The 22,666-nt window shown below is 40.2% G+C and overlaps 1 protein-coding gene across 11 annotated transcripts in view; it reads right to left on the bottom strand.

Annotated features, from left to right (window-relative positions):
• Window positions 1–7,621: 7,621 nt before the first annotated feature.
• ZFX (zinc finger protein X-linked) overlaps window positions 7,622–22,666 on the bottom strand; it is a 56,054-nt gene continuing 41,009 nt past the window's right edge. For 8 of the 11 annotated variants that reach the window (XM_032329779.1, XM_032329775.1, XM_032329774.1 and 5 more), the window contains 5 exons: window positions 14,008–14,157; window positions 13,645–13,788; window positions 13,118–13,270; window positions 12,444–12,584; window positions 10,399–11,582 (listed from right to left, as the gene is read on the bottom strand). In XM_032329779.1, the coding sequence (XP_032185670.1) occupies window positions 10,399–11,582; window positions 12,444–12,584; window positions 13,118–13,270; window positions 13,645–13,788; window positions 14,008–14,157 (1,772 nt within the window). Of the gene's footprint in view, window positions 11,583–12,443; window positions 12,585–13,117; window positions 13,271–13,644; window positions 13,789–14,007; window positions 14,158–22,666 lie in introns of all 11 variants that reach the window. The other 3 variants (XM_032329780.1, XM_032329783.1, XM_032329782.1) reach the window with 3 other exon arrangements.

The raw sequence follows: 22,666 nt of genomic DNA, 5'->3' as shown, positions 1-22,666 counted from the left end.
AAGAAAAGTATCAGACCCAAATTCTTTCACAATTGAGATCTAGCTAATCCTTAAAAATTAGATAATGCCTTCGGTTTTTAAACCCTTCTCGACTATAGAAAAGTTTCCAAGTTTATCTTACGCAGCTAGTGTTACATGAACATTCAAACCTGATGACAATAGTTCCAAACAAGAAAATGCAACAATTATGAACACAGATACAAAAATTCTAAATAAAATACTAGCCAGTTAAAGCGACAGTATAAAGAACAACAAAAATCGCCTAAGTAAGATACTTTCACCCTAGAAATTCGAGTACAGTTTAACTTTAAAAAAATCTATCAGTGTATGGGGTGCCTGGGTGGCTCAGTGGGTTAAGCCGCTGCCTTCAGCTCAGGTCATGATCTCAGGGTCCTGGGATCGAGTCCCGCATTGGGCTCTCTGCTTGGCGGGGAGCCTGCTTCCTCCTCTCTCTCTCTGCCTGCCTCTCTGCCTACTTGTGATCTCTCTCTGTCAAATAAATAAATTAAAATAATCTTAAAAAAAATCTATCAGTGTAATTCAGTGTACTTCATGACATAACAAATAAAAAGAGAAAAATCAAGTACTTATTATCAATAGGAGGCTAAAAGGTATGCGATATTATTAGCCTTTCCTAACAAAATCTCTAAGTCAAATAATAATGGAAAGCAACTAGCATTTATGCTACTTTCCAAAACCAACATTATACCAAGGGGTTAAATACTGAAGGATGGCCATCCAAAGGGATAACACAGAAATGTCTGCTACAATCTGTATTCTTCAACATTGTTTTAGAATTTCTAGCTAAGATAAGATGCAAAAATGAAATAATTGACACCTTTCTGTGGCGACTACATACACAGAAATTCAAGAGACGACCAAAGCACAACTGGAATTGGGACGATAATGCGGTAAACCATTGGGTACATAAGAATATATAAAAAAAACCAATAGCTTTTCTCTACACTCTAGCAACCTCTAGGTAGCCAAAAATTTATAATGTACTTATGACAAATATGACCTATATGAAGAAAGCAGTAATATCTTATGAAAGAATGTAAAACAAAATCAGAATAAATGGAGGAACATGGACGTGAAGACAATGTGATACACATATCAGGCTCAATTTAATATTGAAAACTCAAGCAATTTGGAGTAATAAAAAATCCCAATGGGTCTTCTAAGGGAAACCAGTTGAAATGATCTTACTGTTCCTATGAAAGAATAAATGTCGAAGAGATAGTGAAAAAGAAAAGGCCTTCCCTTTTGATACTAAAGTTCAGCACAGAGTACTGTGAGTAAAACAATATGGCTTTGGCATAAGAACAGCAAATAGATCACTGAAACAGAATGCGCTTCATAAATGAATCCAAAGTTAAGTTATGAACTTGGTACATAAAAGTGTAATTTCGGTTCCTCACGATCAAGGATGACTTACCATAATAAGTGGCTCTCTATCCAAGAGAAAAGGGAAACTAGGCCCTTTACCCAATAACATATACCCAAATAACTCTAACTGTATACAAATCCAAACAAAATCAAAACATCACAAGAAAATCTACGTGTGTATTTGTAGAAACGTGGGGTAGAAAAGGCCTTTATAAGTAGGACAAGAAACGTTAGGAATCATAAAGGAGGAAAATAAACATATCTGATTACACAAATATTACAGATTTTTATGTATGTAAAGAGAATGTAAACAGTAGCAAGATAAACGATAGACTGAAAAACTGTGCAGCAAGTGTATTAAAAAGCTACTAGGCCAGATGGTCAAAGGACTAAAAAGAAAACTCAAAGGGCTCTTAGCCATGGGAAAGTATTATTTAACCCCACCAGCAGGCAGGTCAAGGCAGACTGGAACAATTATGGCATACAGAAATACATATAATTTTATCTGTGATATTGGCCCAATATCACAGCCACTGTTTGGAAGACTGAGGGGAGTAGCTACAACCCTGAAAACCTCAACGTCCAACAAATATCTCTTTAGTATCCACTACACACCATGCTGTTCTAGGTGAACTGCAATGAACAGAGCAGACAGGAATCCCTGTGCTCCTGGAACTGACATTCCAACCAAAAAATAACTTGCTAATATCGAGTGACATTTTCAAAATAGCACATATCCTCTCACTTAGCAATCACATCATAGGGGAATCCATCCTACAGAAGTCGAAGCCCAAGTATGTGAGAATTATAGGCACAAGGACAATTATCTCAGTATTCCTGTAGTGGCAGGAAACTGGAAACAACCTAGATGTCCATTAAAAGGGGAATGGTTGACCAAATTATGGTGGGTTCAGTATCTGGAAAGTTATTCAGCGATCAGAATGAAACAGAGCTCTGTCTCCTGTCCCAGAGAGATGCACACAATATATTAAACGACTTGCAAAGATACATAATCAGACTTTGGTCAAAAAAAACGTGAAATTTCTGCCTCCCCTGTTTTCCCAGCTTCCTCATACTCTCCGTTACCTATCTTTGTACGGGTTTGTATGAGTATGGAGGGAAACACACAGTCTGTTAATGATGATGACCACGAGGAGAGGAATTTATTTACTTAATAGACAGAGATCACAAGTAGGCAGAGAGGCAGGCAGAGAGAGAGGAGGAAGCAGGCTCCCTGCGGAGCAGAAAGCCCGATACAGGGCTTGATCCCAAGACTCTGGGATCATGACCTGAGCCAAAGGCAGAAGCTTTAACCTACTGAGCCACCCAGGCACCCCTCAAGCTTGTCTTTATACTTATTTTGTATTGTACAACACTTGTTCCAATAACGTGTATTTTACAACTAAAAAACCTAATAAAATTGAAACTCAGTAAAGATAGTCTTAAAAAGATAATATGTTCGTCTAGATAGGTCTCCTGAGGGAAGGAAATGAAACAAAAATGAACTATTGGGACTTCATCAAAATAAAAAGCTTCTGCACAGCGAAGGAAACAATCAACAAAGCTAAAAGGGAGCCTACGGAATAGAAGATATTTGCAAATAACGTATCTGATATAAAGGGTTACTATCCAAAGTATATAAAGACTTAATCAAACTCACACAAAAACCAAATAATCCAATTAAAAAATGGGCAGAAGGCATGAACATTTTTCCAAAGAAGATATCCAGGTGGCCAACAGACACATGAAAAGATGCTCAACATCATTCATCATCAGGGAAATGCAAATCAAAGCTACAATGAGATCTCACCTCACACCTGGCAGGATGGCTGAAATCAACAATACAGGAACCAACAGGTGTTGGCGAGGATGTGGAGAAAGGGGAACCCTCTTGTACTGTTGGTGGGAATGCAAGCTGGTATAGCCACTGTGAAGAACAGCGTGGAGGTTCCTCAAAAAGTTGAAAATAAAGCTACCCTACGATCCAGCAATTGCACTACTAGGTATTTAGTCAAAGAACACAAAAACACTAATGCAAAGGGATACCTGCATCCCAATGTTTATAGCAGGATTATTTATACAATAGCCAATGTATGGCAGCAACCCAAGTGTCCATCAACTGACAGATGGATAAAGATGTGTGTGTGTGTGTGTGTGTGTGTGTGTGTGTGTGTGTGTGTAAAAAAGAATATTATTCAGCCATAAAACGATGAACTCTTGCCATTTGCAATGACAGAGCTGGAGCTAGAGAGCACTATATTGAGTGAAATGAGTCAGTCAGAGAAAGAAAAATACCATATGACTTCATTCATGTGGAATTTAGGAAACAAGCAAATGAGCTAAGGGGCGGAAGAGAGAGACAAACCAAGAAACAGTCTTAACTCTAGGGAACACGCTGATGGCTACCAGAGGGGTGGGGGATGGGGGAAACAGGTGATGGGGATTAAGGAGGGCACGTGTCATGATGAGCACCAGGTGATGTACGGAAGTGTTGTACACCTGAAACTAGCATTACACTGTATGTTAACTAACTGGAATTTAAATAAAGCTTTTTTAGAAAGAAAAAAGAAGATAGTATGTTCTAGGTAATGGGATTGAAAAAAGGCAGTTTACTTTCTTCTCAGTACCATTCCGAATTTTCCATATTCTCTCCAAAAAGAATGTGCATTAAAAACTTTTAAAAGACAGCCAGTAGATAGGGAAATAGTTGATGCTTGAAATGAAAATTCCTTAACTTAAAACCGATGCTATGGTAACAAGACAGATAAAAGATTTACGTGTACGGATGAAGACCAGAAGATGAACAAAGATGAACTCCTTGAATAAAGCAAGTAGCATTGTGGGTGATCATTTTTCTAAATTTTGTTACAAAAATATGTAATAAAAGTAACTCGCAAAGTTATCAGCTTTAAATATAAGTAAATTTGCCCTTGAAAAGTTGTTTTTCTCAAGAAAAACTAAAGCATACCGTACCAGAAGAAACAGGAACTAAACCTTTTTTTTTTTAATTTTTTAAAAGATTTTATTTGACAGAGAGAGAGAGGGGGAACACAAGCAGAGGAAGTGGGAGTGGGAGAAGCAGGCTCCCCGCTGAGCAGGGAGCCGGACTCGATCCCAGGATCCTGGGATCATGATCCGAGCCGAAGGCAGACGCTTAATGACTGAGCCACCCAGGTGCCCCTAAAACCTTTTTTTTTGAAGATTTATTTGAGAGAGAGACCAGGGGTCGGGGGCTGGGGGGAAGGTGCAGAGGCAGAGTCTTCAGGAGACTCTGTACTTAACACAGAGCCCGAGGTGGAACTTGATCTCCTGACCCAGAGATCACCTGAACCAAAACCAAGAGTTGGATGCTCAACCAACTGCACCATGCCGGCACCCCAGGAACTAAACCTTTAAAAGTCTGTCACAACCACCACCTCAAGGGGGGACAAATAGAAGTGAATTGCGGAAAAACAGCAAATATTTAAGGCTACAGTAAAAACCTCACGTTTTGCCATGGGGCTAATGGCAGGGGGCAACCCGGAATTGGACTTAACCTTACTATTTTACGAAGATGGCAGGAGGCAAGTCTTCTCCGCCTTCCCGGAGTCCTGGCCTGCGAGGGCTGGCAAGGATACCGCAGCCATTCTCCCCCACTTGCTCCATTTCTCTGGTGGGAGACCGAGTGGTCTCAATGGCTCAGAGGGACTTCGAGTGACTGGCTGCATCAGTCAAGGCCTCGACTAGGGGGAGAGAGATTTGGCTTCTGGGTCTCCCAATTCAACTTTACTAGAAGTCTCACATTCAACTGGTGGTTCCTGTCTATTTCCAATGTGGTTAGAACCCAAAGAGGAGAACAGGTGGAATTAGAACCCGCAAAACCCCAACAGATGTCTGTGCCATACCTCTCCTTATTTCAAAGCAGCTCAGACAAAAAGAAATGGCTTCTGAATTTAAAGCCAAGCATAACCATACAGGAAAAGCAGAAACCCGCCTCTCTTAGAAGGCAAAATAACGTAGGTTTTGTTAACTATTCTGTTTTCGTCAATGCGTTCGGATTTTTCTGTGATAATCCACATCATGAAAGAAGAAATGCCATCTAAAGTCCTTCGCAGGTTTTCTGTAGCAAAGTATCATCATAGTGGCTTTACTCTAGCAGCAGGTCACAAACACCAAATCCTTTGTGCTCACCAATACCAGCAATACAAGTAACACGAGCCCAAAGGGACAGAAAAATCTAAATAAGGTAATTCTTGATGTTGACCTCAAACTTGGCAAACTAAGAATTTCCCTCAGAAGTCATGAAAATGATTTTCAAGTCAGAGTTAGGAGCAGATGCTACAGTGGTATTTCCACTGATGCTGGAAATGCTGGAAATGAAGGGATCACATCACCCAGTTTATACTTTGTTGGGGGTTTATTAACTTTGTGATTTAAAGCACTTCACTTCTGTGTGTCTGTGGGTGTATGTGTTTATGTGTGTGTTTGCATGCGTATGCCTTGTCTATAGCCAACACTCCACTAGGGTAACTTAAAACAAAATAGGAATTTATTTACAATAGCAAAGATGTCAAAAGTAACAGAAACGATATATAACAAATCCAAGACTTATTTTATCAAAAAGGCAAACAATATATACACGAAAGAAAACAAAATCCAAAAGGGCAAACTTAATTTTGACTTGATCTGAAGAGCACCGGAATATGGCAAAATGATTTTTCAGATATGAATTACGTAAGTAATGATGGGCCAATCAAAGACACTTTTCAGCTTTTCTCCTTTACTTGCTGAATCTTCCTCTGAATCCCATTAACCTCTGGGGAATATAACTTAGAGGCCATTCAAGACTGATGAAATACAGGCCACTTAATGTATACTAGAAAGGATACGCTTCTTGTCTGGAGGGCTACTTTAAAAAAGGTAAACCAAAGGTGTTAACTAAGTCCCGTTTCACCCTCACAGCTTATTTCTGGGGTTGTGTGTGTGTGTGTGTGTGTGTGTGTGTGTGTGTGAGAGAGAGAGAGACAGAGAGATAGAGAAAGATTTTCTTGTCTACCAGACAAAATGCTGCACCAGTGATCTTTTCGGTTTCCCGGGTGCTCTGAAACGGTTTCCCAAACCTGTGCGTGCATCAGAAGCCCGCAGAGGACATGTTAAGACACAGATCACCTGGTCTTGTGCCCAGCTGCCCGATTCGGTGGGTGAGGCGTGTGACCAAGAATTTATATCTTTAACCAACTTCCAGGGGATGCTGCTGCCACTGTTGCAGACCACACTGTGAAAACCACAGCTCTAAAATATCACCCTATGAACGTTTGGACTGGTCCCACTTTTCCTTCACGAACCCTAGCATTTGTGGGCAACCAAACTGGTAATACCGAGATTCCCAGAGAACAGAACTGGACCTTACCTGCCTGCCTGGGATCCGAGCAGTAAGAGGCTGTCTACCAGGCATTCTGTTACAACGAACGGTTTCACACGCTCCGCTTTTGTGTGGTTTATGGCTCTGGGCAGTGACACTCACCGTGTTCCCTTGACTGCTGACCCCAAGTTTTGATTATTTACTGTTTCAACTATTAGGCAAACACACACTTGTTCCTATATAGCTGAAGATCTGAGGATCTCATCTTTAAAAATCAAAGATGGCTCAGATCAATGTTACTCTCTTTTGACTCCTGGTCACTTCTACCTAACTTTCGATTTTTCTAACTGTGGCCACTCTCCAGCGAGTTAGCGTCTATGAAATGAAAACCCTCCAAATGTGGCCACAGAGGCATTACTCTGGGGGGGGGGGGGGCTTCTGCTGTGGAGGTGGGGACAACACCCCCTGATTAAGTGTGCTATGCAGTGATACTGAAATGAACCTTCAGGGTTCTCAGAAACCATTACGCATGGCAAATTCGTCTCAGGGGAACTGGAGATGCTAATAAAACAAATCCCTTATGAAGATAAAAGGGAAAAAAGGAACTTCAAGGACATGTTCATCAAAGGACTCACCCATCATCTCTTAGGCTCTCTGATATATGACTTGTAAATTTGAAGGGCTGAACTATGAGGAGTATTTGCATCGAGTCACAAAATTCAAAGCAATCAAGCATTTTGCAATCCACTGCTGCATAAAAGGAATTAAGAAATGGGGAAATGAAAATAATCCACTGTTTTTGATGTTTATTAGGTTTTACAAAAACTGTACATTTTTTTCCTTAAGAAAAAGCATTAACTTAGTACTGGTATCAAATAGACTAAACATCCATTAACAGGAAAATATTCTGATTTTTATTTTTGCACGTTATTCTCAAGTACACAATTACAATGTCACACATCCCTATATGATTTTCTTTTTATGTATTTTACTTTTTTTTTTACAAAGTGTACAGAGGGAGGGACATACAATATTTAATAGGATATTTCTACAGAACAATAACTTATATTATGTCCTTGTAAAAATCTGTACCTCTTTAAAACATTTAACTGAAACATCCATTTTTTTTAGCTTTGCTAATCAAAATTGTTTTAAGAATTAAAACTAGGTTGTAACTAATGTCAGTACGTAACAGTGACTACAATTTCATTTTCTCTTTATACAGACAAATACATTTCATCATATTCACTTGACCAAACCCTTAAATACCTTTTAAAGGTTTCAATATTGTGCTTTAAAAAGAAAGTACACTGTGTATGATTCCAGACTATGTAAGAGAAATATAAAGTGTGTAGAGTGTTGTGTTCTTTATCTTTCAGTTTATTTAAAAAAATATAGTTAAATGACCAATTATTTATATTTTCTGTACTAATTTTACACCATGTTTTAAAGTTAATAAATTTCCACTTTCATTTAAGTGTCTTCTTTTACATGATTTCTGGGGAAAAAAAGAAGGGAGATTTTAAAGGTTCTCACAAAAAAACAGACAGAGCTTTCAAGGATAGTACTGCAGGGCAATGAACCACACAATTGTTTAAGTTATTAAAAAAAAAAAAAAAAAAAAAAAAGCAGGTATGAGAGCCAAGAGGGCACAGGAGCTCCCACTAGGATAGGCCCATGCCTTGGCTTTAACTGGCATTCAGGTTGGAGTTCATACCAGCCTAAAGCACTTGATTTACAACTGGACGAAATCAATCTAGCACTTCAGAGGCTTGCCAACCACCAAATATTTAGGTTTCTAACCCTATAAATATACTTCTTGAATACAAATATCAATGGCAAAGAGAAAGACGAAAGGTCGAGACCTAACAGCACAGAGGGGATGAAGCACCATAATGAAGTGGCAAGGCAACTATCAAGTGGGAAGAAAATTCCTCAATCTCCTACGATGTGCCAGATACTCTATGCTGACAGCCAATTTAAAGGACCCCAGAAAGTGTTTTTCATTTTCCAAGATCCATCTTAACATAATCTAGTTCTCATTAACCAAGTTCAAGTTTTATGCATGTCTGACTCTTGATTCAGAACTGCTTGTTTAAAAAATGTCGGCTCTCAAAGAAAAACAAAACTGTGAAAGACTTGGTGACGTTCCAAATAAGGCCTCCGCTTTTCCTCATGCACTTAAACACACCTTTATCTTCTAACCAAAGCCAATTTGAGCATTCAGTTTTTAAAAGTTTGCTAACTGTAACTAAGAAGTAACAGGGCAGGCTGAACCTGCCAAGTTTGAGTCATAATCAGCACCCGATCTCTGGGACACGGAGCTGTGGTTTCCTTAATCCCCCTCACTGGGTGACGCAAGGTTCCCTCACGGGCTCCAGAGAGAACTGAGGGAGTTATGTCTGGATACTCATTAGCTTTTCAGAAAAATATAAAGGCATGGAGCTGAAGTTGTATGAAAACATTCTATCTAGAAACATCTTAACGTCTATTTTTTTCAATTACCAAAGATATTTAAAAGAAAATACCTTTACTCTTTAAAAATACTAGTGTCCTTATTTTCCTTCTAATTCTTCACCTGAGTAGTCTCTCTGAAGAGCATGATTCACAAAATGCTCTCGTGCATCCCTGCATCGTTCATGTTATTGTAAATTTAATACTTTTCATTATAGATCTTAACTACTACTGGGGTTGTGTGTATAAATATGTAAAATAAGCAATACACACAGATACATGTTCTCTATATATGTGCATATATATAATTCAGGGTACATTTACATATATAAAGTCGCAAAAGATCCTACGAGCCACGAATTACCTCTAGGAGATTCCAAAATGCAGTCCTCGATAATCTCATTTGTAGCACACAACCATTCCAAGACAAAGCAGCACAGACGGAATAATCAAAATACAACAGCATCAAGTAAAATTTGTCAAGGAAGTTCTTCTAAAAGTTTGCTATGCTGACAAAAGATGTCAATACACCAAAGAAAGCCCCCAAAGAAGTACAGTTTGTCTGCTAAACAAAACGGAAAGGAAACACGAACCCAGCCACTGTTCTCTCCTCAGCGATGCCAGGGACGCAAAAGCTCAAATGGAAACTTTCATTGTCATGTGGTCTGAAAATAGTAAGCAAGACGAGTAAATGACTTCCATGTTAGGATAATTAGAGCTGACTGGAAAAACCTCCCATTTATGTTAGTAGATGTCTCTGACAATTTTATTGTGAGAAATTTATGGGGGGAAAAAAAACTGAGTCAACATGAGTCCTTTCAGAGTTACCAATCTAAAGTTACCTTAACTTTAAGTTAAATGGTCTTAGAAGAGTACCATCAAGGTAAGCAAGGTAAATATTTAAATAAATATAAAACTTCTAAGATAGAAAAATTCAGTATAGAACCAGGGATTATTTTATTAAAAGCAACTTACTTGTTGCTGCTTTCCCCCATTTATTAAACAAACTGAATAGAATTCAGAACACACTATTAAACAAAATGAAAAACAAAAACAAAAACGAAAAACGAAAAACCAACTCAACTAGAAGCAATAATTCTATTTGTACACGGGATAATCAATATACAGTATTGTATGTGAACGAGACCAGTTGGCTCTAAAATAAAATTTCTGCTTCAAGGCCAACATTGCCACAAATGTCCGTGGCGGGACCGTTAGGGCAGGCCCACTTCTTTGTGATGTCGCATTATGTGCTGGTTCTTTTCCGAAGGTCTGCGGAAGCCCTTCTTGCAGTACTCACACCGGTGAGGATAGTCTTTCGTGTGGATGGAGATGACGTGCCGTTTAAAGCCCGAGGCGTCTGTAGTGCTATACTCACAGTACTCACACTGGTACACCTTCCTGCCACTGTGTGTCTTCATATGCTTTTTAAGCTCATTCTGTTGCCGAAATCCCTTTCGACATCTCTTACACCTGAACGGAAGATCTTTCGTGTGAACCGAGAGAATATGGCGACTTAGGACAAACGGATCTGCGATCTTAAAGTCACAATGTCTACACTGGTGCATTTTTTTACCCTTGTGGGCAGCCACGTGTTTCTTGAGTTCGGAAGGCCTGTGAAAGCCTTTATCACACATGTCACACTTATGGGGGTAGTCCTTTGTGTGAACCGAAATTATGTGTCGTTTCAAATCACTTGAGTTCGAGCTCTTGTGGTCGCAGTGCAAACACTGGTGTGTTTTGCTTTCTTGGTGGATAAGAGCATGTTGCTGCACCTCTTTGGTATCTGAGAAAGTCAGAAGGCAGATGTCACACTTGAACGGCATCTCTTTACTATGCTTCGTTTTTACATGTGTTTTCAAGTTAGAAGAGTCTGCAGACCGATACTCGCAGTACTGGCACTGGTACGGCTTCTCGCCGGTATGGATGCGCATGTGCTTTTTGAGCTCGGATGGATGACGGAAACCTTTCCCGCACTCCACACAAATGTGAGGAAAGTTCTTGCTGTGGACCGCCAAAAGGTGGCGATTCAACAAGCCTTGTTCAGCTGTCTCATATTCACAGAATTTACACTTGTGCATTTTGTTGGCTCCTTTCTCCTTATGCACCATTTTGTGAGTAAACAAAGCCCCAGCATGAGAGAAATGCTTCCCACACTCATCGCATTCGATGGCCTTCTCTGCCTTGCTGGTCAGCTTGTGGCTCTCCAGGTGGTTGTGTAAACTTATCTTCTTGTTGGTAGTGTAATCACAGTCAGTACAGCGGTACTTCTTCTTGGTAAGGTGTTCAGGATGGTTTTTCATGTGCCTTTTCAGAAAACCTCTCGACTTAAATTTTTTCCCACAAATCATGCAAGGATAGACAGTCAAGGGATGTCCATCAGGGCCAATAATTATTGCTAGGAAAGGAAAAAAAAAAGGAGCATGAGTGATCAAACCAGGTTCCGTTTGGGTTTCTGCAAGCATTTCAAGTGTGTGTTCGGAACGTTATTAAGCAAGCATTCCCACATTAAGCTATCTGCTACGTAACATTCCTTCTACTGTTTTTTCAGTATAAGAGGCAGAGCAACCCTGTCATAAAGAGAACCCTGGTCTGAAAACTTCATTCAGTCTGGTAGTACCAACCTCAGTCCCTCCAGTTAAAAAAAAAAAATCAATCAATAAATACGTTAATTTCTGCCAGCTAGTGATCAAAGCTCTATCAATTTAGAAATCGGCAGAAAATTCTTCATAAAAATCAAGTTTTGTAATCACAATTCCTGCTTTGGTTATTCCGAAAAACCTAATTTTGTGTCACTCGACAGTAAAGCTTAAATCTATCTATGAAAATTTTAATATGCAAATCACCATCCACGAATAGACAAGAATAGGGTCAGGTAAACTGAGGTACTTGTCCTACTGCTCTGTAAATTAAGCCTGCCTTAAGGTAACATGATCCAATTCTTTGCGTTAATTTAGGTTTTAAAACAGTTAATGCTTATAACATGTCTGAGGGATTTCTTTCATTTCCACATAAAAACCACCCGAGTTTTGAATTTTGTTCCCCATCCACGATTGATCCATTCCCTATTTCTTTTTATCCCAGGCAATCATTCATGAATATCACTGAATTCTTCAAATTATATTTTCAAATTCCACACACAAAAGCTACATGTGGTCTAGCAGCTAAAATGCCATCACAACACCTCTGTGGATACATACTAGAGTTTCATCTGAGAGCTCGCCAAGCACGCTGCGCTGTGGGACTCGTGTGCCCTCACCTGTTTGGTACTGCCTGGAATCAGGTCTTCTCCTTTTCTTTGGTTTTTGTTTAGCCAGTCTGCCGAGCCCAGCAGACTCATCTATGTGCAAGAGGGCACTTGCAGTGCCATTCCGGGTTTCAATTCCATCAGAATTATTACCTAACAATGCGCATTAAAAAACAAAATCATACAGTATTATAAACTATAAAAAATTAGGGATGCTTTATTAACTATAACAACGAAAAGTAAGCCATGATACTCATGAATGACAGAAAGTCCCCATTCTAGGTAATGGGTTTTAGGACCGCATTTATTATAGTGAGACAGCAGGAAAGGCCTTGCTTCCAAATCTAAAAAACACATGTCAGCATTTTGTCCCATGAATTCCCGTGTCGTTTCCCCAAACTGTAAAGTCATGGGCCAGATACGATCAAGATGAAAAGGTTCAGCTTGAAAGCCTCTGTACTTCTTGCAGTACTTCCTTCTATGTAATAGACACACAGAGGAAATTCCTGTTATAATAAACACAGAAGGTAGACTTTATCATCTTACTGTCCTCCTGTTCAAATCAAGTAACCCTTACAGGGTAGTGGTGTTTCCTATTTCGGAAACCTAAGGCCACAGACACCGTTTTCAATCATGAAGTCCCACTTGCGAGCCAAGTCCGTCTGAAGAGCCGCCAAGGGACTTACCGTAAGCCGCTGCCCAGGCTATTGGCATGAAGGTTTTGATTTCATTGTCGTCGATCTGCTGCTCGTGCGCTGCAGCGGCTGCTGCCGCCGCCGCCGCATCCTCCTCCCCTACGATCACCTCCATATACACCTCATCAGCGATTTCCGCGACATCTAAGTAGGAAATTATATCAACTTTTGTGACCATGTTTACAGAGATCACAGGAAAGGCATTTTTATTTGAATTCAGGTAACAGACGAGTAGAAAGAAGGTTCAAGTGTTACACACCTACAACTTTTACAGAGTCCTAAGCAGGCAACAAGTATTTGTTGAACGGAATCATTTGTTTCTTGGCTTTCACCTTAACGTGTCTGTAAGGCAACGTTCTATGCATCCACAAAGAGTTACTGAGACTGCCCTTGGAGGCACACAGTAGCATAACAATCTCTACAATAATGCCACTTATTTTCCTTTGAATACTGACCGTATTTAAAAAGAGAGCTACAGAAACATAAGACTTTCGCCCACAAAAAGGCCACCTACTTACTTAAATCTTCATCTTCTTGCTGAGAGTCGTTGACGGTCATATAAACCATCTTTTCCCTTGGCACACGAATACTGCTATTCTGATCAAGTAATTCAACTCCGTGGTCATTCTCAGGCTCACTCTCCACAATGTCTACAGTGCCACCTATTAGGGAAGATGACAGCTCTGAGAATTTATCTGAAAACTTCATTTCCACCCATTTGCCTTAGTATATTTCATATCCTTTTCCACAGCTGCATGAAAATCCTTGCTTAAAAGTTATCTTCAGACAAGATTTCAAAGGTCTGTAATCTCAACCAGCCAAAAGAAATCAGGTTGATGTGCCTGATCAGGATGCATAATACGGTGAAGATTTCCTCTTACCTAAGTCATCCTCTCCGGGGTCAGCTTTAAAAATGTACACCTTGATGACTTCAGGGCAAGTGCCATCCACCTTACAAGGATCAATTTCCGACTCTGCATCCATGGTCATTCCAGAAGAACCATCATGTTCTATTTTGCCAGCATCATCCACTGAAAAGGCAGGAAAACACATTACAAATAACAATAGCAGATAGTTAAATAAAATGTTGTGTTCTGAAAAGTCCTTTTTACAAATACCCTAACAGGATTCATACAAAATGGGATGATTTTATCTAGAGCAGTAGACACACGGGGCATGGTGGGAAATGAGGTTGACTGCTAAGCCAAGTGTTGGGGGGGGGGGGGTGTCATGGAGGCCCTTGTGCAACCAGGCAGAGGGGTTCAGACTTGACAATGATAGGTCAGAGGTTTCTCAGTCTGGTCAGATGTCAATATCTCTTAGGGAACCAAAGAACACAGGCTCCAGCCCGCCAGCACCACAGAATTAGAATGTGTAGGGGTGAAGCCAGATACGTGGAGAGATTTAGAGATTCTGAACAGAGACTTTTCAGGAGAGCAGTGAGAATGGCAGATCGCCATTTTTGCTAACACCATGCTGACCTTTAGAGAAGTGGATGCCAAGGGATGGAGACATAAAGCAAGGGTACCACTCGTGGGTCTACCGCAAACATGCGGGTAACACCTCCCCACCCCCAAATGCAGGCAACAGAGGACAAGGCCTTACATCAGGACAGAAGGAGGACGGATGGGGAAGAAGGCAGGACTGGAGCCCTGTCTCAGGACTCATGGTAGAATCCAAGAGTGAAAACTGAACGTAACAAAGGAGCCAAGAATAACTATAGGGTTTCTGATTTAGGTGATCTCTCTTCCTACATAGCTAATTAATTTAAGGGCTGAAAGTTAACATCCCTAAAAGCTCTCAGGCTGGTGCCTGTCCCAGTTCTTCGATATTCGCAGCACCCTTTGCTTGCTTCTCTCCAAGTACACAGTTCACTGTACTGTCACTATCAGAGACTTTCCCCCATCTTCCCCACAGACAGATACCTGTCACTTTACTCATCAGTCTTTAAAGACAAGAATCTGGTGACAGCAGATGCTCAGAATGCGGATGAGCCAACAATTCGATGAATGAGACAGGAAGATGGTTGCTGGGTATTTGAGTCTGAAACTGAAGGCCGACACACAGGTTTGGGAAACCTAGTAAGGCCCACGGTAATAATGCAGCACACACCCAAGTCAAGGAGAAATGTCTGTATGGACTGTGATCACCTGGAAGTCACTGAGGCTCCTGGTGAAAAGCAGTGTAGTGAAGGCTACACACATACATATGTGGGGTCAGATTAAAGTGGGGTGAGGACTGAATGGACGGTGTGCATTTCTTCAGAAAGTCCAGTTTTAAAATGGAGAACATAGGGGCAGTAACTAGAATGGAGCACAGGGTCAAGGACTTTTCTATTTAATCGATAAGAATACTTAAGCATATTCAGTCTGTGGGAGCAAATACAACAGAAGGGAAGAAGCTTAAGCCAGAAGACATGGGAAAACTTCCGGATCAAGATCTCAGAGGAAAAGGGGAAGATGAAATTAAGAGGCTAAGATGACGAAATTCTCCTTAGACAGGGGGAGCAACGTGTTACCCTTCTGGGACTCAAGGTGGTAAACGCGGATGCGAACACGGCCACCCCGCGTGAAGGGGGAAGGCTGTCCCGCGGGGAGCTGGAGGAGCTGGTGGCTGCTGGCTTCAACCGTGGATATGAAACTGAAGGCAAGGGCTTGGGTTACCAGGAGAAAATGGCAAACCGGGTGAAGAGCGTAAGGAGCTGGAGAAAACGAGCTGATCCCGGACAAGCTTCACAATATGCAGGTTCAGAGACCAGGTGGTTAAACTCTTTGTGGTTTGAAAAAACAGAGAGGTTCCCTGAACTCTGCACATGACTAACTAAATTCAAGTATCTTGACTATGCTTTATAAAAATGGTTTGTAGGGGGAAAGAACTGGCATTAGGTCCTTATTTCTGGCCTGCTATGTACTTACCCTTTTTCAAAGCTAAATATTTATTTTTAGGACATACCCAGCTGACTGAACCAAGGCTGTTTTCTTAAAGATAGCTCTGCAATTTCAAGGTGAGATAGAGTTTACAAGGATGAAGAGCCCAGCACACTAGCTGCAGAGGCTTCCTTCAATCCGTTGTTACATATTCAGAAAACTCATCTCTGAACAGTTAGGTACTGTTGATGAAGCTTGCCCTTTTGGGGCAAGGTCTGGCAAAACTGATTCTAACAGGTACTGGAAAATCAAATGTCCTTGTGTTTACAAAGAACAAGGTCAGGCTGGCTGTTCTAGCATATGTTAGCTTGTTGGTACTAATAAGATGAAGCCTTTGATGATGGAGAAAATCTAGTCGTTTTGGAGCCTGCAAAATGTCATGTATTTATCTATAATTTAGAGCAAAAGACCTTTTGGCTTGCTTTGGTAAATATGTGGGGAAAACACATTTCAAATATACGGGCTCACCTGAGCCAAGCCAAGCTTTCTATTATTAGACTAAAGTAGAATTCACCTTTGGGTTTTCACCTTGAGAATTTGCCCCACACTGAACTTATGAAATTACTCTGAATATGAAAAATTACAAAAGTGACTTTAAAAAAAAAAAACCCACTTTGATGGTCCTGATAAGTACTCAAAATTTCTCTGTGCTTTTAAAGCTATCATTAAAAATGAACTTCTAAAAACAGACAAAGAAGCCTTGGATAAAACTGAGTCATCATACGTATGATTTCTGCCTAAGTGCCTTCTCCTAATGTAGTGATGAAGGCCTAGAGCTCTGGAACAAGGCCTCTCCAAAATAGAAGAGCATAATTTCTGGAAATTAAGACTACTTCTAATAATGATCACCATCTTGCATGGCATTCTGCTATTTCCTTAACATTTCTCTGTACTTTTATTTGATCTTTACCTTTTCCAGATAAAGAAATAAAGGCTCTGAGATGGTATGTGACTTGCCCAAAGTCAGTGAACCAATGAGTGAGGGATGGGAGAGAGAAAAGGTGCCTGTCTTTACAACACAGACCTTTATTTTCACCTTCTGGTTTTTAAAAAAATGTATGATTACTGTATAAAATTTAGAATTAAAAAAATCACCAATAGTCCCACCAACCAGAGACTCCTTCATGATGTTAGTGAATTTTCTTCCCAGTTTTTCTATTTTTGTTAAAGTAAAATTGGCATCAGTTTCCTCAAGCCTTACATAATAATAAGCTTTACAACTCATCCAGTATTATAAACTTCAGAACTGAGAAACCTCTGACTTACCCATGATCTCATTAGTAACAGCAAAACTATAGCAAAACATAGGCAGGACTTTATACTGCTTGAAAGGAGCTTCAGTAAATTCTCTTCGAAGACCAAAAATTGAGGGATACTTATTTGCAATGTTACAGATATAACGGTGTCCCAAAATATAGTTCATTAATATCTCAAAAAACCCAGTAATTTCTGTAAGAGAAAAATTACTGGGGTGGGGGTAGGAAATACATCACTTCAAGTAAATTGGTTTTTTTGTTTTTAAAGAGAGAGAGTGTACAACCACCTGCGGCGGTGTTGGTGGGGGGCACCGGGGTGGGGGAAGCGGCAGAGGGAGATGGAAAGCAAGAATCTTAAGCAGGCTCTACGCCCAGCACAGAGCCCAAGGCAGGGAAAAGGACTCAGGGCTCAATCTCACAACCCTGAGAACAGGACCTAAGCCAAAATCAAGAGGCAGTCGCTTAACTGACTGAGCCACCCAGGCACCCATCTTTTTCTTTACGTAGGCTCCACACACAGTTGGAGGCCAACGCAGGTTTTGAACTCACGATCCTGACATCAAGACCTTAGCTGAAATCAAGAGTTGGATGCTTAACTGAGCCACCCAGGTGCCCTCAAGTAAACGGTTAAACGAACATTGATCTAATTAAAAGATCAGTAAAACTAAGCTGATGGAGAATTTATATAACAAGGAAAGATGATGGTCATGATGGATAATGGTAACATTTACTCACCACATACCTCATATGCCCAGCATGATGATAAGCCCTTAAAATGTAACCATTCACTCCTCATGAAAACCTTATGAAATACTTAATACTGTTTTGTTACTTTCACTTAAGTTTCTAGACAAATTTTAGTATAATTTTTACCAAGATAGAAAAATATATGATACTGGATTGTTATGGGATTGCATTCTGTACAAATGAACATCATAAAAATAAAAGATCTTTACCATTTATCTCTCTCTTCCTACAATTCCTACCAAATACCCCTAGACATAGGCCTCAGTCAGCTTTCCTAAAACAAAGATCCAGTTACCTTACTCTCTGGCCCAGAATGGTACTCCATCTCCTACCAAATAAAATACAAACTGCACAGTCTAGCAATCTCTGACCAAAGTGCTTTCTTTTTTTAAAAAATATTTTTATTTATTTATTTGACAGAGAGAGAGATCACAAGCAGGCAGAGAGGCAGGCAGAGAGAGAGAGGGGGAAGCAGGCTCCCCGCTGAGCAGATAGCCCGATGCGGGACTCGATCCCAGGACCCTGGGATCATGACCTGAGCCGAAGGCAGCGGCCCAACCCACTGAGCCACCCAGGCACCCCCCAAAGTGCTTTCTGCTTTCAATCCTGTTTCCCCAATCAGGCCCTAGACTACCCGTGTGCCCTGAACTTAAATAATACATTTTTATTTTTATTCTTTTATGCTTCTTGTATGTTATTTGTTGTAGAAATCATGCAGTTTACTGTTCAAAAAAAGTATTTTTAAAGATTTTATTTTTATTTGAGAGAGAGAGAGCATGAGCAAGAGAGCACAAGCAGGAAGAGCAGCAGAAACAGAGGGAGAAGCAGGCTCCCCACTCAGTAGGGAGCCCGACACGGGGTTCAATCTAAGGACCCTGGGATCATGACCTGAGCCGAAGGTAGCTGCTTAACCCAGTGAGTCACCCAGGCCCCCCCAAAGAGAAGTATTTTTAAAGTATAAAAGGAAATTAAAATGTGATCAAAATCCTACCACTTAGAACTATCAATTTGCAGATAATTATTCAGACATATTTATATTTATAAATAAATATACATATTTATAAATATTATTTATAAATTTATAAATTTTTATAAATAAATATGCATATTTATAAATAAAAGGAAGAGTGAACAGATATTTTAATGAAAACTGGATATCGTAATATGTCGTTTTTAAACAAAAAACACTATGTTATCATTTACTTGAACTCAACTTGAATTACACACTGAATCTCACTCCCTTGCTCTCTGATCCCCCGCCCTCTCCCTCCTTTCATTCCATCATACTGGCTTGAGAGAACCACAGACTTGCCTAATTTCAATTCTCCTCTCTGCCTCTGTACCAGCTGACCAGAAACACGCATGCACCCCGATGGTCCCACCTTAAATCCGTGACCCTAAACCTGAAGCAAACTGTTTCTGCTACTTTCTCGCTCTCTCATTTTCTAGTATCCTCTCTGCTCAAATCTCTAATTTCACCTCCCCATCCTCATTCCCAGTTGACAATCCTCTTACTTCACTGAGAACAAGGGAAAACAATAGAAGATTCACCATCAGCTCTACTCACCCACCAGCAGCCAAACCCGGCCTGTAATCAAGACAAATCCCCTCCATTCCCAGCTAAAGCCTGCCCCCTCTGGATTGTTCCAGCATCTCTCCCCCTCTACTGGATCACTTTCATCAGCATATAAACAAACTATTCTTTCCCCCTTTTATAATAAAACCTCTTTTCCCCACTTCTCCAATTGTCTTTCCATATCTTCTAAACTCACTTCAACTGCGCCCATGATTCCACCAAAACTGTTCATCAAGGTCGCCCATTCTCTGCATTCCTTTGACTCTGATTCACTTTCCGCACTTGGTGTCCAGGATGTAAGCTCTTGGCTTCCTCCTCCCTCACCGGCCCTGCGTCCTTAGTCCTTTGCAGGAGCGGCCTCTTAATGTTGCAAACCTCAGGCTTGGCTTTTGGTGTTGGTTTATTTACAATCACTCCTTTGGCAATGTCATTCAGTTATATAGCTTAAATCTCATCTCTGTGCCAGTAACTCTCAATTTTGCACCTCCATTCTAGTCCTATTTACTGAACTCAGATTTGTACATATCTTTGAAGTCTATCAGGTATCTCAAAATTAAGTCTCTGCTCAAATGTCATCTTAGCAAACCCTGCCCACATCTGCAACCCCGAATCCTCCTTATACCTCTGTTTTCTTCCCAAGAAGGTATCACATATATTACATCACTTATTTATGTCTGTGTACCTCTGCTACAACATAAGGGAGGGAAAAGCACTGGCAACTGTTTTGTTCAATGACGCATCCCAAGTGTCTACAATACACTCTGATATACAGAAAAGATTTAACATTCATTTCTTAAATATGTGAATGCTGATCTTCAAGTAAATGCCAGACATTATGTTACTAGTTCTTAGACCTCTAAAGATGAAAAAACATATTACAAAAACATTTAGCCATATTTTGCTTATAATACATGAATCATTTTTTTTTAAAGGAGAGTGAGAGTGCATGCACAAGAGTGGGGAGGAGGGGCCGAGGGAGAGGGACAGAGAGAATCTCAAGCAGGCTCCATACCCAGTGCAGACCCTGATGCGGGGCTCAATCTCGTGACCTCAGCCAAATCCAAGAGTTGGACACTTAACCAACTGAGCCACCCAGGCGCCCCATGAGTCAATTTTACGGCCAGTATCTACTGCCATCCTACTATGAAAGATACGGAAATGAACATATCAATACCCTCCCATTCCCCCCCCCCCTTTTTTGAGAGAGAGGAGAGAATGCACCTGTAGGGGATGGGGGTCAGCAGAGAGAGATGGAGAATCTTAAGCAGGCTCCATGCTTAGCTTGGAGCCCAATGCTAGGCTTAATCTCATGACTGTGAGATCATAACCTGAGCCAAAATTGAGAGTGGGGCCCTCCCAGGTGCCCCTCCCTGTCCCAAATATTTTATAGTTACTTAAATATTAAAGGAATGCCAATGCTCACTACCAACTCTTTTATCAGTTTCTCCATTCTAGAGTTCTTTATACTGAATGATCCCTTGGTTTGCTTAGATTACCAAATAGGGCTGACATGAAAATGTTAGTCTGTGGCCCTCACTTGAAGAATACATTGGCTGGGTATAAAATTCTTTATTTTATTTATTTATTTGAGAGAGAAAGAGTGACAGAGAGCATGAGAAAGAAGGTGAGAGGGAGAAGCAGACTCCCCATGGAGCTGGGAGCCCGATGTGGGACTCAATCCCGGGACTTGGGGATCATGACCTGAGCTGAAGGCAGTCGCTCAACCAACTGAGCCACCCAGGTGCCCTGGGTATAAAATTCTTAGTTACGTTTTCTCAGAACTTTGAAGAGTTGTTCCACTCCCTTCAAACACTGAGTATTTCTGTGTAGATGTCCCTACAACTCTTTATCCTTAAATTTCACTAAACATCACTATGATTATGACTTGCTGGTTTTATCGTTCTATCAATTTCCTGAAACAAGAAAGATTTGATCTTTATTTCAGGAAAATTTCTTCCACTATAAATATTTTTGTAGTTCATTGGTTGTTCCCTTCTTTGAGAACTCCCCTTATGTGTCTACCTCCTTTATCTGTCTCCTGTATCTAGCCTTCTTCTCCATAATCCTTTTTGCACTTTTTCCTTCTTAACCATTTCATTTTTGTGATTTCCTAAAGCTGGATCCTCTGCCCATGCTTATTTACTGAGGCATATTTATTCTTATATTTGCTTCTGTGGTGGCTTTTATTTTGATTCTATTTTTATTTTTCTCCTCAGCTTCTTTTTGAATTTTGTTAGTTTATTTTCTAGATGCCTCTACTGTCTTATAATACATTCTTTGAACTTCTGCATCTCCTCTTTGGCTTTTAAGAAAGATCACGTTGGAAATGTTCTATATCTCTCTCTGCACTAGCTACATGTGGTTATTCAGCACTTGAAATGTGGTTGGTGCAACTTAGGCAATAGACACCTAATTTTATTTTTCATTTAATTAAACTTAAATTTAATGAGCCACATGGCTAATGACTATCATAATGGAACACAGAGGTTCAGACAACTGTTAGGATATACTTATTCTATTTCTTTCAGAGATTCTTCTTGCAATTAATATATTGTATTAATAAATAAAAATATTTCAGAAACCTGAAGATTCTTTAGATTCAAAGAACTCACCATTATTGAAAACACAGTGCAAGAAAAGACCTATACCTAGCTAAGCACAAATGTATGGTATTTCAGACCAGGAGGGATAAAAAGATCTTTAAAGCTTTCAGAATAAAAAGAAACACTTAGGAATGAGAGTCAAGATGACATCAAGCTCCTAAACCGTAACACTAGATGCTAGATGACATTGAAACACAGCAACACAAGTTCTCAAGGCAAATTCTCTTTAATCTAGAATTCTGTACTTAACCAAATTATCAATCCCATTTACGGGTAGAATAAAAATATTTTAGTACACAATCTATACTCCTTAGGAAGTTATTTCAATATGTGGTCCAGTACAATAAGGGAGTAAATCAAGAAAGAAGATGGCAAGGGAATCCATAAAACAGTGGATTAATCTGGGGAAATAAGAGACGGAAAATTTCAGA

Source organism: Mustela erminea, chromosome X, assembly GCF_009829155.1.
Source record: "Mustela erminea isolate mMusErm1 chromosome X, mMusErm1.Pri, whole genome shotgun sequence".
Lineage (NCBI taxonomy): Eukaryota > Metazoa > Chordata > Mammalia > Carnivora > Mustelidae > Mustela > Mustela erminea.
The sequence above is the reverse complement of the archived record's forward strand: the minus strand, read 5'-3'. Positions and strand labels throughout refer to the sequence as shown.